The 18,663-nt window shown below is 47.5% G+C and overlaps 1 protein-coding gene across 1 annotated transcript in view; it reads right to left on the bottom strand.

Annotated features, from left to right (window-relative positions):
- The window catches only part of LOC147889951 (cilia- and flagella-associated protein 52-like), a 472,453-nt gene extending 454,036 nt beyond the window's left edge, over positions 1–18,417 (bottom strand). The window contains 4 exon segments of the mRNA XM_087391038.1: positions 16,604–16,894; positions 17,114–17,197; positions 17,865–17,960; positions 18,289–18,417. Of these exon segments, the coding sequence (XP_087247164.1) occupies positions 16,604–16,894; positions 17,114–17,197; positions 17,865–17,960; positions 18,289–18,417 (600 nt within the window).
- Positions 18,418–18,663: the final 246 nt, after the last annotated feature.

Below are 18,663 nucleotides of genomic sequence, written 5' to 3' on the forward strand. Positions count from 1 at the left end.
AGCCAACTTCAGGAGTACTCTTAGGAGAATTCCCCCTACCTCTAAGGAAGAGATTGATAGACAACTTGTCATGTGGAATAATACTATACTTGATGATCATGTCAAACTACTTGGTACTAACACATGGGCAAGATCAAGATCTACATTTCCAAAAGCTTGTGATTTCAAAGTTTCTGGAACAGGGTGCTGCTGCTGCTCCCTGCCTATGGTGCTACCCTCTACCTCCCTTCCCCACCCCTCTCTCCTCCCTCCCCTCAGCCCCCTCCCTACCTTCCCTTCTCTGCCTCCCTCAGCCCCCTCCCCGCCTCTCTATCACCTCCCCTTTCCCCGCCTCCACCCCCGCCTATCCCCGCCCCTACCCCCACCTATCACCGCCCCTACCCCCACCCCTTCTCCCACCCCTACCCCGCCTCTACTCCACCCTCCACAGCCCCATCTCTCAGCCCCTACCCCCGCCTCTACTCCCGCCCTCCTCAGCCCCGTCTCTCAGCCCCTACCCCCACCTACCCTCTCCTCTACCCTCAGCCCCTTCTCTCCTCTACCCCCACCCCCTCACCTGCCTCCTTCAGCCCCTCTTACGCCTCCTTTCCCCCACCCTATCCTCACCCCTCCACGCCTCCTTCAGCCCCTCTCCTCCCCTCAGCCTCTCCCTGCCTACCTCAGCTCCCTTCCCTCGCCCCTCTCTAGCCTCTCTCCTCCTCTACCCTTCTCCTCCCTCTCTTAGCCTCTCCCTCCCTCCTCCTCTCTTTCTCCATCCTAGTCTCCCTCCCCTCAGCCTTCTCCCTCTCCTTCCTAGCAGCATTTTAGTCGGATAGAGTTAAACTGTGTTCGTGTCACTGTGTTCGTGTCAGCCTTTCCACCTTGATTGACGATGGCTGATCCTTCAGCCAATCCTTGCCCACTTCCGCCGGCCACGAAAACCATCACATTCTCAAAAGACGAGTTGCAGCAGCTTAGAAAAGATGCATAGCAGGAGAGCTCGACATCGCTCTTTGCTCGCATCCATGGGTCCCACCCTTCCAGATTATAGGCCAAGGACTTGGATGCTCGCCGCTTTATCTGGAGACCTCATTGGGCACCTTACAGTTGTTCGTCTGCTTGGTCGAGGTTTCGTTCAGTTTTTTTTTTATTCCCCGGATACAGTAGGTACAATGCTTCCGGTAAGTCATTTGGCACTGAGCTCCAGGAGAATCTTCTTGACACCTTTCTTGTTGGGCTTTGACCATGTGGAGGAGGATGGCTGGACATTTTCACTCTTTCTTAGATTCCTTGGCCTCCCTCAAGTGTACCATCGATTCTTATCTTCCATTGGAGCCGCCTTTGGGATGGTCATCGAGATCCCCCTCCTTCTTGGGATGCCTTCTTCCGTAGCAGAGGCAATCAAATTGGACGAGTACCACGTGTTAGGGTCGTTCTCTCAGACCCTAACCTTATAGATGACCACATCATGCTCCAGCGCCCAAATGGCTCCTTCTTCAAGCAAAGAGTCGAGATCGCTGGAAGACACGATCAGTGTAGGATCTACAGGACCCTTGGGCATTTTGCCAAAGATTGCCCAAGGAAGAGAAAAAAGAAAAGGCCTAAAAGGTCCACTGGTGTAGCGCCTCATAGCACCACCTCGGCTGGACCTACTTCACAATCTACTGCACGTCTTGCCACTTATCGCGCTGCTACAGGCATTGACCACATGTCGATAGGCATTGACCACATGTTGACTTTAGTGTGTTCTAGAGTAGTACTATACTACTTTATATCCTAGAGTGCCATGTGTCACTATGGGACTTATCCCATATAGAGTTTGTGTGTCTATTCTATAAAGGCATTGTCATTTTCATCAAGCCTCATGCCTTTCTTGATCATGTAAGTACTTTGCTTAGTTGTATATTTCTTTCTCACATTATTTCATTTTCATTATGCTTTCCTAGTCTTGCTTTTCATTTCCATTCCATTCCATGTCTTGCATCTTCATAGTTAGACTTATCCCATATACATTTGACACTGAGTGTGTGTGCCTATCCTATAAAGGCATTGTACTTTCATTGTCATTCTCATCAAGCCTTTCTTGATCATGTAAGTACTTTGCTTAGTTGTATATTTCTTTCTCGCATTATTTCATTTCCATTATGCTTTCCTAGTCTTGCTCAAATTGACTCCATTTCCTAACACCCTCCCATGGAGGAAAGGTGAGGGACTACTCGAATGGAACCAAGAATAGAACATGACAATGATGGTCATCAAAACTGTGCATGCCAGTCTAGAACTAGACATGGCTCCCACATAATCTTAGAGGCAAGTGAGCATGGCTCAGAGACTAGTGAGCATAACATAGAAATCTCATCTAGCATGGCTCAAAGCCTCATCATGCATGGATGCATGATCAACTCGGAGGTCTAGGAGACCAATGCACCAACAAATAGACCTATCAAAGCCAAAAACACATGGCTCCCATAGTACATCCCCACCTGGCTCCAAAGACTAATGAGGAACATGAAGCCACATACCAAAAATATAAAAGAAATGCATCATTTTAGGAGGACTATCCAAGGCAGAGGACCTTTACTGACTCAACACACATGATTTATTGCATTCATTTTTTGGAAACACCCCCAGGCAGAGTACCCAAATATATTATGCTTTAGACGGCAAAATCATGATCTCCATCATCCTCTAGATGCAGGAGATAGCCTGTACGGGCACGATCCTATGTCGGCGGGTCATCTTCGTCTGCATCATCACTAGTGGCGGATGCCACCCAACTGGCATGATCCTTCGATTGTTGTTAAGCAAGCTTCTAGTAACACCTATCCTCGGGATGACCGAGCTTGTTGCAGTAAGTGCACTTGAATGGCTTGAATGTCTTTCCTCATGCTGGTGGAGTCGATGGCCTAGGTCTCCATTTGTTGGTAGAGGCAAGTGCCTGTGTAGTATCCGCTGAATAGGATGGAGATTCTTTGTTGCGGCGGCGATCCTTTTCAAGCAAAAGAGACACCATATCTTCGAATGTAGTCGATGCAATGCGAAGTATTTCAAGGGCATTCTCAAAGCGAGAAATCCCTTCCATACTTGTCATCAGGACAGCCATTTTGTCCTCGTCATCCGGGCAACACTTCAAATTGGAAGTTGTTGAACTAAAAATTGAATTTTTGCTATATGCACACTCAAAGTATCAAACTCTTCCATTTTCAGCATATAAAATTGCATTTTCAGAATTATCTTGGAGTTGGTGATCTTGTTACCAAATATATTCTCAAGGCGTGCCCAAATCTCCTTTGCCTTGGACTTGAAGTCGATGTGATGAATCAATGAATCATCTAGGAAAAACCCGATAATTGCGATGGCCCTCGAATTGTGTTGCTTCCAAATCTTTTGTGTTTGAAGCTCTGTTGATGCCTTAAGTGCTTCATCATCTTCGATGGCATCCCAAACATTCTCCTTCATGAGAAGGAGTTGCACTTTTGTTTGCCATGTGGGAAATATGTCCCCCTTGAATTTGTCCACAAGAAGAGAATTGGTGGAAAGCGAACCCATAAAGTTGGCAGCTAGGAGAGAGAAGAGTGATGGATAGAATGAAGGGCATAAGCGAGCTGAGGGAGAAACGGAGGGCTCAAGATGAAATGGGAGAAATGGCGGGGAAAAGGAAAAAAAAATGGCGGGCAAAATGGAGATGTAGGAGAGAAAGAAATGGCGGGCGGAATACAGGCACCAACTTGCAAGCAGGTAGAGAACTAGACAGGTAGAATGATTAAAGTCATGAGATCAAATAGAGGAGGTGAATACATGTCTTTAGCATTCGTGGACTTTTGCAAAATTAATGGCATTCAAAGGCAATTCACATGTGCAGATACTCCTTGATTGAATGCAATAGCTAAAAGGAAGAATCGGACTTTAGCAGATGGGCTGAACCAATGGTCAGTGAGAAGCATCTTCCATGAACATATCGACCTTTTGCATGCATTCTCTAGCATACTTCCATTCTTCCATTGTGATATGCATTCCCTTGTCTCTCTCTGCTCTCTCTATTTCGTTGAGTAGACAATTGACACGAATATCCTTTGGAATTGCTCTTAGATGCTCAAGGTATGGCACATGAGATCCATGGTGCATACAAAAGAGGGCCCTTTCTCCTTGTTTTCTTGCCTTTGCATCCTCATATCTTGTCACTCATCTTTTCTTCACATCACTATTAACACCATGAAGCCTGGGGAAAGCATCTCTGAGATGTACACAAGGATGAGGGTATTGGCGGCGAAGATGTCTGTGCCACCTAATGATGCTGTCATGAAGGGGTGGTTTTTGAAAGCATTACCCCTTACCATTGCTATAACGCTAGTTGATAAACTCCCTGAACATGCCTCACATCAAGACTTCCTAAAAGAAGCTGTCAAGATGGAACGATCACAGCTAAGTTTTGCCTCATCAACGACTACCATGGTCACTGGGAGTGTCCCTCTAAGCGTAAGGTACCTACTTCTACCTCCTTTTGTACATTTTGTGAGATCCATGGACATGATGCCTCTGAGTGTAGGTACCTCAAAGGATTAAGGAAGCTTCTCCCAGAGTATACTTCGGGGGAACCTCTAGTTGCTGCAGTCAACAGAATGGTACTTCTAGCCCAACACCAGTACCTCCCGCTTCCCCTCTTGCACGATCATCTGAGCCACCTCCTCCTCCTGTCATGCCACCTTCATTGCTTCCGACTCTCCCTTTGCTCTAAGCTCCTATGCCCAATTCAATTGGTGCCCCTTATTCCTATCCTCAGCCTTACTATGCACTGTACCAACTACCTATGTCAAGAGGTGGCTATGGACCCCCTTATCAACGTGTCAAAGGGTGGTTTCCGAGGTGGACGTGGAGGTGCAGGCAGAGGTACCAGCTTTAGAAGACCTATCATATGTTATAGATGTGGTAAGTATGGCCACTACCAAGATGATTATACACATCAGTTCGAGGGACCCTCTTGTACACAGTGCAACACAAACGACCACTACACCAGAGATTGTCCCAATGGAAGAGCGGAACCCACATCCCAAGTGAATATGTTTGATGTAGTAGTGGCGGGGGAGGGAAAAAACCCCCATTTGATCGGCATAGTGTTGGGCACTATGACACGATCACAAACAAAAGGTGACAAATGTAAGGACAACTCTGAGTCAGCATTGGAGACCTCGACACCAATCAATTCGACAAGTGTTCCCCCACCAAGATCATTCTCCCCCTCTAAGGTACACAGTACGCCCATGAATAGACCACCCTTGCTTGCTCCTGATAGTGATTCAGAAACAAACTTGAAGGACACACAGCCATTAAGGTCAACCACTAACTCCGGAAGTGCCTAATCCTCGAGTGATCACTCCATGCCTTTGAGGTATCAGGAGGTAGTAAAGAGTGTCACAAGAGATCTTCAAACAAGTTCTGAAGATGAAGGTAGCACACCTCAATTTTCGTCCCGCAAGTCCAAAACTATGAGGTTTGCAATAGAAGTGACAACCCTCGGACAGCACAAGGAGAATGAGGCAGAAGTAGGTCCTTCCACTTTCTCCCCAACCGCACTCAACAAAGAAAGGGCAATGGGGGTAAGACCTAGTCCTTCCCGGGCAAAAGGGAAAGGGGTGATGGAAGAGACACCACAGGAGACAATGACTCACAGTTCAGACGTACATCCACATCCTCACGTAAGCTTCGACCCTCAGCTAGAGGCTAGGAGGATGAGGTCACACAAGGCTAATACTAGTGTCCAGCACTACTCCTTGTTTGAAGATCTTATGAGTTTCAAACCCAACATCACTCTACAACAGCTTTGTCTGTTGTCCCCTTAAATCAAGAATCAGACCATTGCATTTCTCAACCGCCTCCCAGAAGGTCGACATAAGGAATCTACTCTGAGTGAGCCAACACCAGAGACATTACCGGCTCAGCATGGGTCTACACTAGACCATTTTCCCGCCTATGCTACCCTCACTTGTGAACATAGTACCAAGCTCACCGTGGAGATTCATGGAGTAGAGCTGAAGGATGTCTTCCTTGATGGTGGGGCGGCCGTGAACATTATGTCGAAAGGTACACTCCAAAAACTAGGGTTGTAGTTGACAAGTGATGTTCACTTTCAAGTACGCATGGCTGATCAACGCAGAGTAAAACCAATGGGCACAATGAAAGGTGTTCACGTGAAGATTGGCGGAGTAACTTCTCTCCAATTTTGTTGTCCTTGATATGACCAAAAATGAACAAAATTACCCTCTACTTCTTGGTAGGCCATGGTTGAGGTCTGCAAAGGCCATTCAAGATTGGTTAACTGATGAAGTTCGGTTGCGTTTGGGATCCACATCCCTCGAAATAGATATGGTCATAGGATAGGCAAGGCACATACCAATAGAACTGAGAGAGGAGGATTTTGAAGAACAAGCCCGAGCTAAAGAGGAGCATTGGGCTTGTGGGGACTGGCCCATGGGTGGTGACCATGATAACAATGAGGAGACAACCCTGGAAGGATTTGAAAGTTTGATCTACTCGTTGGATCGGGCTAATCAAGAAGGCGAGGAAGCTGTCATTTTGGATTAAATGGGAGACCTGGGCTCCTTAGCTGTCCACATGGTGAAACTATGCCAACAAGAAGATTTTGAAGAACACCTACTTGCAGTATCAGAAGTCCACCAAGAACAATATGCACAGGGTCTAGCTGAACTAGTTTACAAAAGGATGCCCTTTGGTCTTTGAAATAGTCCACACATGTATAAGAGAATGGTCACTAGGGGTACTACAGTGGACACCACCACTAATGGTACTGAGGACAATGATACTACAGTGAACACTGATGGTCGCGACATGGAGCACATTGGTCAAAATGATGCTGATGGTACTATAGCATACAATGATGGATCTACTATATACGATGCCGATATTGCACAACCCACCAATGGTACTCCAGTGTACAATGATGGTACTATGGAGTACAACCACAGTACTGCTGAGTACAATGATGGTCATATAGAAGACAATAACACTAGTGAAGAAGAAACTGATGGTGATGGTGGTGATTTAGAAGAAAGTGACACAGACATTGCTGAACTTGAGGAGAATCACCACCAAGAGATTGAGGTCTTGGGGAGACCTAGGGTGCATACCGGATACGGAGATGAGGACATGGCCGATCTCACTTTGATTGACCTTTACTTATCAGAAACTGACCACCCCTCAGTTGAAGACCTTCCTGAAACCATTTATGAGGTGGAAGGCTTACCTTATCGGGGCATGCTGAAACAGGCACCGAGGCATCAAAGGCATACAACATCTATTGATTCTACATCTTATCCCGTGAACGTGCCGAGAACCCACCAGTTACTTACCCCCCATCTTGGTTGAAAGAAGTGGAGGGGGACTTTCCCCTTGAGGATACTCTAGAACATACAGGACTGAGAACGGGTTAGCCAAGTACCTCAACATCCCAATACATTGCCCCTGTTGATGAGGCACGGAACTAGCAGTACCTCAACATTGGGACTGAGGACCACAACCCCAGCATTTGAAGGCAGCCACTTGGGTTTGGGAACATGACTATCTTCTAGCTGCGGTGACAGATCTTTTCAAAGAGTTTGTGGATGTCTTTGCCTGGTCCTACAAGGATCTGAAGGGGGTGCCCGCTGATTTCATGGAGCATCGCATCGACTTATATCTGGATGCAAACCCTGTGATTAAAGGTCCATACCGCATGAATCCCAACTATGGCAAGGCAGTCCAAACAGATATACAGAAAATGGAGCAAGCAAGATTAATCTATCTAGTGGATTACTCGAATTGGGTTAGTGGAATTGAAGTTGTACCCAAAAGAGAGACTGGCAAACTCAAAATATGTGTTGACTATCGGAGTTTGAATGCTGCAACACGACATGATAGGTTCCCCCTTCCCTTCACAGATAGAGTGTTGGAGACAATGACAGGACATGCTTTATACTCATTCATGGATGGATATAGCGGGTACAACCAAGTCCGTGTGAAAGAATAGGATCAGCCCAAGACTACCTTTGCCACTCAATGGGGAACATAGGCCTACCAAATGATGCCCTTTGGATTATGTAATGCCCCCACAACATTTCAACGACTTGTAACCAAACTCTTTCAAGAGAATATCAGCAAGTTTCTTGAGGTATTTCTAGATGACTTCTCTGTTTTTAATGGTAAAACCGCCTCCCATCTTGATTTGGCCATACAAAATGATCATCTACATAAGTTGAGATGGGTCTTTGATTAGTGCAGAGAAGTGCGCTTGTGTTTGAACCCTGACAAATGCTTCTTTCTCGCACTCCGAGGTGTTCTCCTTGGTCATATTGTTTCTATTGAGGGCATGACTGCTGACCCCGCCAAGGTAGAGGTGATCATCTCATTGCCTATCCCTCGTACACCCAAAGAGGTGAAATCTTTCTTAGGGCATGTAGGCTATTACTAAAGGTTCATACGTTTCTATGCCGACATTGCTGTTGTACGGACTGAACTCCTACATCAAGACCGATCTTTTGCTTGGGCCACCCCACAACAACTAGCTTTTGATGATCTAAAGCATCGCCTCATGAAGGCCCCCATCCTCAGCCAACCAGATTGGGATGTCATTTTTAATGTCCATGCGGATGCTAGTGGGTAGGCAGTAGGTGCTATACTGACTCAACCTAACTAGGATACCAAGATTGATTTGCCCATCTACTTTTCCAGCCAACAACTCAATGGAGCAGAACACAATTACAATACCACTGAAAGGGAGGGTCTTGGCATGGTTTATGCCATGACCAAGTCAACAACTTTGTGATCATCACTAATCATCAAGCTCTTAAGTATTTATTGAATAAGCCTACTCTTGGTGGCGGGTTAAGCAGATGGATTCTTCTTTTTCAAGAATTTGGATTCGACATTGTGGTGGGGGCTGGCAGACTGCATCAACCTGCAGACCACTTGTCCAGGTTACATTCTAGCTAGTGGTATCACAAATGAATTACCTGATGCGAGTCTTTTCGGGGTGATGGCACTACCTGATGAATGCCTATTTGCGGTGGACTGCTTCCCAACATGGTATGCCAACATAGTACACCTCTTGTCTATAGGTGGCTTTCCTCCAAGTTTGACTCCAACATAGAAACGCAAGAGGATCCTTCAAGCTGCTCCTTTTAAGTTGACTGCAAGTCAATTATACAAGCTTGAGAAGGACCAAATCTTGAGACGGTGTGTGCTTCCCCACGAGACACAATCCATTCTTGAAGGGGCACATGTTGGCATAGGTGGAGGGCATATGGCCCCAAATGCTACTGCTCAAAAGATCATGCGTGCGGGGTTCTGGTGGTCCAAGCTCTTCCGCGACTACCATGCTCATGTGACCCGATGTGATCCATGTCCACAAGCAGGCCTCAAGCTTACGAGGCGCGAGTACCTTCCTCTCAAACCATTCACTCCGGTGCCCCCCTTCTATCGTTGGGGATTGGATTTCATTGGGCCCATCTCTCCTGCCACACGCTGAGGGAACAAGTATGCTCTGCTTGCCACCGACTATGGAACCAAATGGGTCGAAGCCAAGGCAGTCAAAAACTGTATAGCCCAGGTGGTAGCCAAATTTCTATATGACCAGATCAGCTCTCGGTTGGCTATCCTATTGAGTTGGTGAGTGATAGAGGATCTCAATTCCTCAATGACACCATTGTTGCCCTGGTTCACATGTTACAAATAGTTCACAAATTTTCATCTCCCTATTACCCACGTGCCAATGGTCTAGCAGAGAGCTCAAATCACACAATGTGTGGGATCATGCATCATCTTTGCCTCACTTGTTTAGTAGATTGGGATGACATACTTCCAGCTGCTTTATTCGCCTACCGAACGGCTTACAAGGCAACAACTGGGTATTCACCCTTCGAGCTGGTCTATAGGTTGGAGGCTGTCATGCCTTATGAATTTCATCTTGACACCCACAGAGTGCTTTCGGACACAAATGACAACTTTAAAGCCTGCCAATGGAATGCTTGTGGGATTTGGAGGCACTAGCAGAGCATCGATGTGAAGTAGTCTTCGCTCAAGAAGTGTGGCAAAAATGACAGAAAGCATGGCATGAACAGAACCTCTGGAAGAGGGATTTCAACGTTGGTGATTTAGTCCCTTCGAGATTGTTTTTGAATCACTATCAGGAGCCAGCAAGGGTGGTCTATCCCTGGCATACTATGTACCTTGGAGGGGGAGAATGACCTTGGTGGGGGAACACTTGCCAAACTGATTGGTGATGAGGTCTCCGATGTTGACTCTAAGTTGCCCTTACATTTGTCACCTTTTCTTTGTGACCGTGTCGCAGCGCCCAACACTGCGCTGATCAAATGGGGGTTGTTGCCCTCCCCCGCCACTACTACATCAACCATATTCACTTGGAATGCAGGTTCCACTCTTCCATTGGGACAATCTCTGGTGTAGTGGTCGTTTGTGTTGCATGACACAAACCTAAGTTTGTAAGTGGTTGGATAGGCCCATTTTTCATTGCCAATCTTATCGCAAGTGGAGGAGTCTACTTGGCCACTTTAGAAGGCAGACTCCTACCTGCACCAGTGTATGGGTCATGCATCAAGAGGTACCATGTTCAATGAGGAAACACCCCTCCTAGTTCTTGTACATACACTCTTGCCTTCTCCTTCCGTGATGACACCTTCTCTTTCTGATTACCACTTTCTCTCTCTAAGTGAGGCCTCCCCTTTTCATCCCGTGTCACTTTCTCTCTCTAAATAGACCTCCCCTTTTCATCCTGTATCACTTTCTCTCTCTAAATAGCCTTCCCTTTTCATCTCGTGCCACTTTCTCTCTCTAAGTAAGGCCTCTCCTTTTCATCCTGTATCACTTTCTCTCTCTAAGTGAGGCCTCCCTTTTCATCTCGTGTCACTTTCTCTCAGCGAGGCCTCCCCTTTCCACTCCCGTATCGAATCTCTCTCTTGAGTGCGGACTTCCCTTTTCACCCCAACCCGTGTCACCATTCTCTCTCTAGCTAGGAACTCCCCTTTCCACCTTGGTGTCACTTTCTCTCTACAACAAAGGACTCAATCTCCACACAGGCATCACCTTCTCTTTCTAGAGGGGATTACCCTTTTTAAGTGTCACCTTTTCCCTCTTAATGGGAGCTCTCTCTTATAACCACTATCCACCCCCCACCTCTCTCTTACAAACACCTTCTCTTTCCACCCTCTGTCCACCCCCCACCTCTCTCTTACAAACACCTTCTCTTTCCACCCTCTATCCACCCCCACCTCTCTCTTACAAAGGCCTTCTCTTTCCACCCTCTGTCCACCTCCCACCTCTCTCTTACAAAGGCCTTCTCTTTCCACCCTCTGTCCACCTCCCACCTCTCTCTTACAAAGGCCTTCTCTTTCCACCCTATGTCCACCCCCCACTTGTCTCTTACAAATACCTTCTCTCTCCACCCTATGTCCACCCCCCACCTGTCTCTTACAAATACCTTCTCTCTCCACCCTTTGTCCACCCCCCACCTCTCTCTTATAAACACCTTCTCTCTCCACCCTGTGTCCACCCCCACCTCTCTCTTACAAACTTCTTCTCTTTCCACCCAGTGTCCACCCCCACCTCTCTTACAAATACCTTCTCTCTCCACCCTATGTCCACCCCCACCTCTCTCTTACAAACACCTTCTCTCTCCACTCTAAGTCCACCCCCCACCTGTCTCTTACAAACACCTTCTCTCTCCACCCTATGTCCATCCCCCACCTCTCTCTTACAAACACCTTCTCTCTCCACCCTATGTCACTCCCCCACCTCTCTCCTACAAATACCTTCTCTCTCAACCCTTTGTCATACTCCATCCCTCTCTCTTACCAAAACCTTCTCTTTCCATCTTCCATCATCCTTACGATGGCGCTTCCAACCTATTTTAAGCAATTTGGTGAATATGCTAAATTTGACAGATATGCTAGTTTTGGTGAATTAGATTAAGTTTGGCGGATCTGCTTTTTGGCTCTCTCTCCCCTCCATCGGTTCTTTCCACCCCCTTACACATCACACTCAAAAGCGCTATTTTTAGCATCTTGCTAATTTTAGCTTTCTTGCTTTTGGTTCATTTCCCTCCCTATTCCTCTCATCAATTGAATCCCTACACATCTTCTTCTGATTGGAGCCAACTTCTTCCAGGACTTCTCCGGTGTTCTTGTCACCCACCTTCCCCTCTGTATGAGCCAGCCACTATCCTCCTCCCATGTCATCTCCCTCCCTCCCTCATCAGCTCCCTCGTTGGCGGCCAGCTCTCTCCCTCTCCACGCAGCTCCCCCTCCTCAGGGCAACCCCCTCCTCCCTCAACGCAACCCCCCCTCCCTCTCCCTCTACCCACCTCCCTCCCTACCCTCTTCGCTCCCCTCCCCCTCCCTCTACCTACCCCCCTCACCACCTTTATGCTCCCCTCCCTCTCCCTCTACCCGCCCCTCTGACTACCAAGGGCACCTCATCCACCTGCTCAACAAGGCCGCCCATGGAGGGCTAGAACCACTCTCCCGGATCCCATTGGACCTCTCTCCAGGGCCTACCCTCCCAAAGCCAGAGGCGCCATCTAGGGGCATCCTGCTCTGGGATACTGGGAGGATCAATGTGCCACCCCTTCCCCAAACGTCCCACCACTCTAATCATCTGCCAATGAATCCCATCTAGACTCCCATCCATCTCTGGGTCTCTCTCAGTGAGTGCCTAGAGTAGGCCCTCAGGTCCTATATGAAAAAAACCGGGTTGCATGCTTCCTCACTGCATCATCATCCTCAAGGGGACACTAGTCCGAGAAAACTGACCCAACCATCTATTGTCCATCCACACAAGAAGTCCCTCCCACTAGGACTCAGGGATGGCTAGGTCAATCTCTCTCATCCGCTACCCTGCCCCTCGCAAATGCGCTAAGACACCAAGCCTTGCCTCTACCTCCATGGGTAATCTGCTCCATCTGCCAAAGGTACAGGCCAGTCCACTGTCCCACTGCAATGTGAGTCTGCTAGCTCGAGCATACCCCCATCTTGATCCCTGATCTCTGAGTACCAAACAAGGGGCTGACGCTCGAACTCCTCTCTGCATCGACGACGCTGAGCACCAATGAGGACCCTTGCGCAGACCCTATGGAGGCTCCTCATCAAGGGGGAACCCTTCCCCATAAGGGGGGCCTCTGAGAAGATCCATCTGTGTGAATGCTGCCACTGTCCCCCAGTGCGTGGGTTGTTCCTAAGAAGCTCTCGCTGTAAGAGGAGCTTCCAAGGCTCTGCACCTAGGGTGAGGCCGCGCCCAAGAGGACTATGCTCTGCATCTCCGGATCAATGATACCCAACCCAGCTCTAGTATTCCTCGTGCCATTCGATCCTGCCCAAAGGAAGTTCCGAACCAATTGTGGAGGCGATATACTAGGCCAAGAAGGACCTCGTTTGCCACTAAGGCACGGCCCGCTAGGGAGAGTTTGGCCAAGCTCTAGTAGAGAAGCTTGTGCCGAACACTCTTAAGGACCCAGGCAATCTGCTGCTCTATTGTAATTTCAATATCCACCCTAGCATCCAAGGTATCTCGTTGTATGGCCTCACGGTATCCAATGGAAGCCAAAGTCACTCCCCCACTCTCGAATCTCTTGTGTCTCCCTCAGAGATTGTGAAGAAACTTATGGATTTTGTCCAGTTGATCCGCGTACCCAAGGCCTCATAGTAGATAGCTAGGGCTCCCCTGACTCTCCCCAAACTCGTTGTGGTGCCCTCTACATACAAGGTTGTGCCATCTGCAAACTCAGATTCTAGCAGCTGCTCCTCCTGTCTAATTGGGAGCCTCAACACTGTGAGGCCCGCCATATCTCAAGTAGTAGCCCAGAGCCTCCGCCACAAACAAGAAGAGGAAGGGAGCGAGGAGGTAGCCCTGGCGTACCGAACAAGAGAGAGGAAAGGCCTCGCCCATGTGTCCACCGATAAGCATCTGACTAGAGCTCCCTGCATAAAGCGCAGAAACTCCTCTGATCCATCTGTCTGAGAAAACCCAATCTGCACATGGTACCCTCCAGGAAAGACCACTCCACCCTGTCCTAAGCCTTCTCGAAATCCAAGACGGCCAAAGGCTGTGACTCCTCCCTAGACCAATCCACTACTTCCCAGAACGTGAAGATGTTGTCCAGGATGCTACGCTCCTCAATGAATTTGGTCTAAGTGTCATGGATCATGTCAGTAAGATGGGGCCGTAACCGCAAACTCAAGACCTTGGCGAGGATCGTGTATGCAGTATCAAGCAAAGTGATCGATCTCCACCGTTGGGTGTTTGACCTATCTCCCCCTTTCGGGATCAAACAAATCCACCCCCTGCTCAGGGACTGAGGAAGGGATCCCGTGTCGAAGATCTCCTAGCAGGCTAGGTGGAAAGGGGTGGAGATGATCTCCCAGAAGTTCCGAAAGAAGGCCGGAGTCAAGCCATCCTTGCCAGGACACTTCTGCATTGGGAGAGCCTTGAGGGCTTCCCAAAGCTCCTCATCCGTGAAAGGCTCCTCCAGACTCCTGCACAAATCCTGCGAGACTACCATCGGAACATGGTCCCAAACTAACTCACGGGCCATAAGATAAGCTGGAATATCCTCTCCATCTGAAAGAGCTGGCTGTAAAAACCTGTAGTGAGGTCTAAAATCTCATGCGGATCAGTGTGCATGATGCCCCATGGATCCAGTAGACGCTGCAATGCGTGCATGCCGATCATGGCCCAATGGTCTAAAAGAACTGCTTCGTTATCCTATCCCCCTACTGTACCCACCGGGTCCAGGAAGAGTGATAGGGCTTGGGAGGAGTGATAGGAGAACTTAGCCTGCCAAATCTCCGTGTCCTGAAGCTCAAGGCACGCGCTGTCAAACCTGCCACTAAACCACTGGGATCCTAGGTCCTACTCCTTGAGCCTCTCTATTGAGGCGAGTTCTCTCTGCAGTGTCTGCTCGCGCTCCTAACGAGCCCTCCTCCATCTAAGGGCATGAGCTTGCAACTCCTCACTGCTCCTCTAGATTGCATCGGCCACCCACGAAGCCCAGCCGTCGCAAGGTGCCGTCTCTGACTATTGCCAAATCTCTGCCATGACTTGTTGAATCTCCCCATCCTGCAAGAGGTCCTTTGGAATGTGGACCCCCTTTTGGGGAAGACCTCGGTGTGGCTTCTCTAAGTGGAGTACTGGTGGGGACTGGTCTTCACCCTTCTAGGGAAGACCTCGGCAAGACTGCTCTATGTGGAGTACTGCTGGAGAGTGGTCTAACATCATGGTGCCTGCCAGAATCCTGGTAGATCTGACTCTATGCAGTGCCCAGTCCCCAACATAGAAGCGGTCTAGCCTCTCAAGTAATCCATGTCTCCTCTGTCCAAAAGAGAAGAGAAGGCTGCCAGGTATCCTATTAACTCTAGCTCTTGCCAAGGGTCTCTGCTTCTACTGATCATGAAGATGAACTACTCCCAAGTGCTCCACTCTGTTGCTGCCATCGCAGAGAAAGAGGCACCTCCCTGCTTGCCCTCCCCAAACTCCAGATTGATGAAGTCTTCTCCAACAACCCAGGAGTCTACATCCAGATTTACTCCGTCAGCCTCCTCCTAAAGGCCAGACGGTGCTATCTGAATGCTGGGGCATGTACGTTTAGGATCCCAATCCTAGACTCTCCCATCCAAACTGCCCATCTTGGGATAAGCTCGCCCTGATCCTAAAACCTCTGGAGCCACTGTATGTGGGACCAAGACGCAGACCCCTCCGCTCCGTCCTACTGCGGGGGACCACACCTCCGGGCCTCTCCTCGGGAGGAGGTGGTGTTGCCGTCTAATGTCCAATGCTGAGAACATATGCTCCTGAATCAAAAGGAAGTCCATTGCCCATCCTACCACTGCCCTTTGCAGCTCCTGCCGAAGGATCAGGAACTGCGGTTGACTATGAGCACAGTCATGGAGCCCGTGCAACTTGCTATTTTCCAGATCATGAGGATAGAGATTTGCTACTGGTGTAATGGCAGAATGGTGGGCAGAGGAGACGGCAGAATGGTGGGCAGAACAAAGGAATCGGCAGGTCTATATATCTAGATGAATCCAGGATCATGCCCAAACTCATCCTCTAAAAATACAACACATAGTGCAACTTCAATCTCGTGATACTCATAAGGTTGAAAACCATAAACTCCATTACACAAACCAGGGACTAGCTACTATGGCATCCCCATTGACATCATCACAATCCCTCACCACAACTCATTGGCAGATCTATCACGATTCACAATCTCTCACGACAACTCGCTGGCTGTGAGAGATTGTTGTCAGAGGTTTCTCAGGGCGTTGAACCTTACCATTTCCTTTTTTCTCACAGAGTATAGCATGAGATGGTCCCCTCACCTGTACTACCCAGAATTCTTAGCATTATGTCTTAAGATGATCCCTTGTTTGTTATTTTTTATTTCTGACTAATCTTTTGCCCTCTCCAGCAGAAATTGAGACTTCTCTGCACCACAAAGTATCTAACAGCAAAAACGAAAAGATTTGATGACAGAAATGGTGTGGTATAGTTGGATCAATCCTCAAACTTGATACATTCTAGCTTAAGAGTTCAAGGGCCCAAAGATGCATGATTTGCTTACTATAGATAGAGATGTCCTCCTTATGCGACCAAGATTTGCATCAGTAGGCCGGAGTAAACGCATTTCTACATCAAACTCCCATATAGTTACTTTCATGCCTCCAGCTGTTACGAGTTTGTCCTCACTGTTGTTAAAAAACTTCACAGTCTGGGCATGATCCACATGAGTTGGACTTCCACAAACTGCTTTGCCAGTTTTTACATTCCAAACCACAAGCTTTCCATCATCTTGTCCACCTACTGAAGCAAGGTAGTTTGCATCACATGAAAAACTTAATGCCTGCACTTTCACCTGAACAAAAAGACACCAAGATATCAATGAAGTTGCACTATAACAAACAGACAAGAAAGATTGGAGTCTGCTCACGCCCATCTATCGACTGAAGCCTTATCACGCCTGTTTGTCAAGTAGACAATGAATAATAGACTATGATTGACTCTCAATTTAGGACCAAGACAAGAGAGCAGACACTGACCCCATAACTCTGCTTGCAATAAAGTGATGCTGTACCTTATGAAGTGCCAGGCGATGAACCAACTTTCGAACCTCAACATCCCAGATAATTATGTCTGCTGTAAAGCCCATATAGTTCACCTATAGGAGGAACCATGTGAAAATCACGCTTACAAATAGCCGGAAGAAAAGATACTCACGAGGAAATTGTACATTGTACCAATTAGATCTCAAGTTCATCCTAAGATACCCCTTTAATAAATAGATTTGGTGTTTACGAGCTATTTGCTTCTAGCCTTTGTCAATGAATCCTCTGCCCACCCCTTCAAAAAGGGTGATAGAACCTAAGAAACGTGGATGTACAAGAAATAAAGTTTTGTTCATGCACCTGTTCATTGGCACTAATGTCGTTGCAAAATGCATTGTATGCACGATGTACTTTATGTTTAAGCCTTTTAATATTAGACCGTGATAAACTCAGAAGCACATGCCTCGTTTCTACTTGGCAATGCTTGAGCTTTCGTGGAAAGCATTCAGACGTGTGAGCTACTAGAGTTGAGCTCTCAGAGAGAAAATTTGTACTTTTATATAGAATCATTCATGAATAGTTCACTTTGCGATGTAAGTGCTTTTGTAATATTGTTGAGTAGCGTGAGAATACAGCATTTCATTTATTGATCATTGCAAGAACTCAAGCTTTCACAGACTGGATTATAATGGAGGTGAGTAATATTGGAATGCAGTGACTACAAAGCAAGATAAGACAACAGGCTGTGCGACCTGCAAAAGCAAAGAAAGAGCTGAAAACCTGCCCAGTAGCCAGGTATTGGCCGTTTTTGGACAAGCACAAGCATGATACCCTATTTCCATGACCCTCCAAAAATTCTTGTGATTTGTGATCCTCCTGCAAAACATAAAAACTCAGCTTGTTTTGATTCCTTTTATATCATTTTGCTTTGGATAATGCTTCTCTATGCATACGTATATGGGTTGTCCGTCGTGGGTAAAAGCTGGAAGCCTACAAAGCCACTGTATTTGCGAATTTTAATCTTGACCATAATACTTGTCGTCATTCCTTATTCATGATTATATGAGGTGTATTTAGACTACATTGGCAAACAAATCTTGGAGTAAGCACAATGATTAGATGCATGTGAACGATAGCACAGCACTTTGATCTGATTGATCGTACTTCCAAGAACAAAAATTAGAAACTTGAAAGACAAGCGTACTTTGTGGCGGAGGACCACGCAAGTGCCGAGGGCGTAAATCAAGGTGGAGCAGTCTTGGAGGAGCTGCAGGCCGCCAGGGACTGTGCCATTGAAACCGATGACAGAACCCAAAGGCAATGGACGTGCCATGTTTGACGGACGAGACGAGGGCTTGTGTATAGCTTGCTACTGCAACAGTCACGTAAACGCCATGCAACTCCACTACTGTGACGGCGGTTACACCTTTAACCTTTTGCACCTATTTCCCCAAATAAAACAACACTCATCGTATCTTGTTGAATTGTATACATAATGTACCAATGGCAAGATGACACGTCGCTGCTATGTTGGACCAAGTTCCAAAATATATGGCCATCCCGTACGGGTTGTTACTTG

Source organism: Dipteris shenzhenensis, chromosome 19 (genome assembly GCF_047967505.1).
Source record: "Dipteris shenzhenensis isolate YYH24624 ecotype China chromosome 19, Dip_SZ_1.0, whole genome shotgun sequence".
Taxonomy (NCBI): Eukaryota; Viridiplantae; Streptophyta; class Polypodiopsida; order Gleicheniales; family Dipteridaceae; genus Dipteris; species Dipteris shenzhenensis.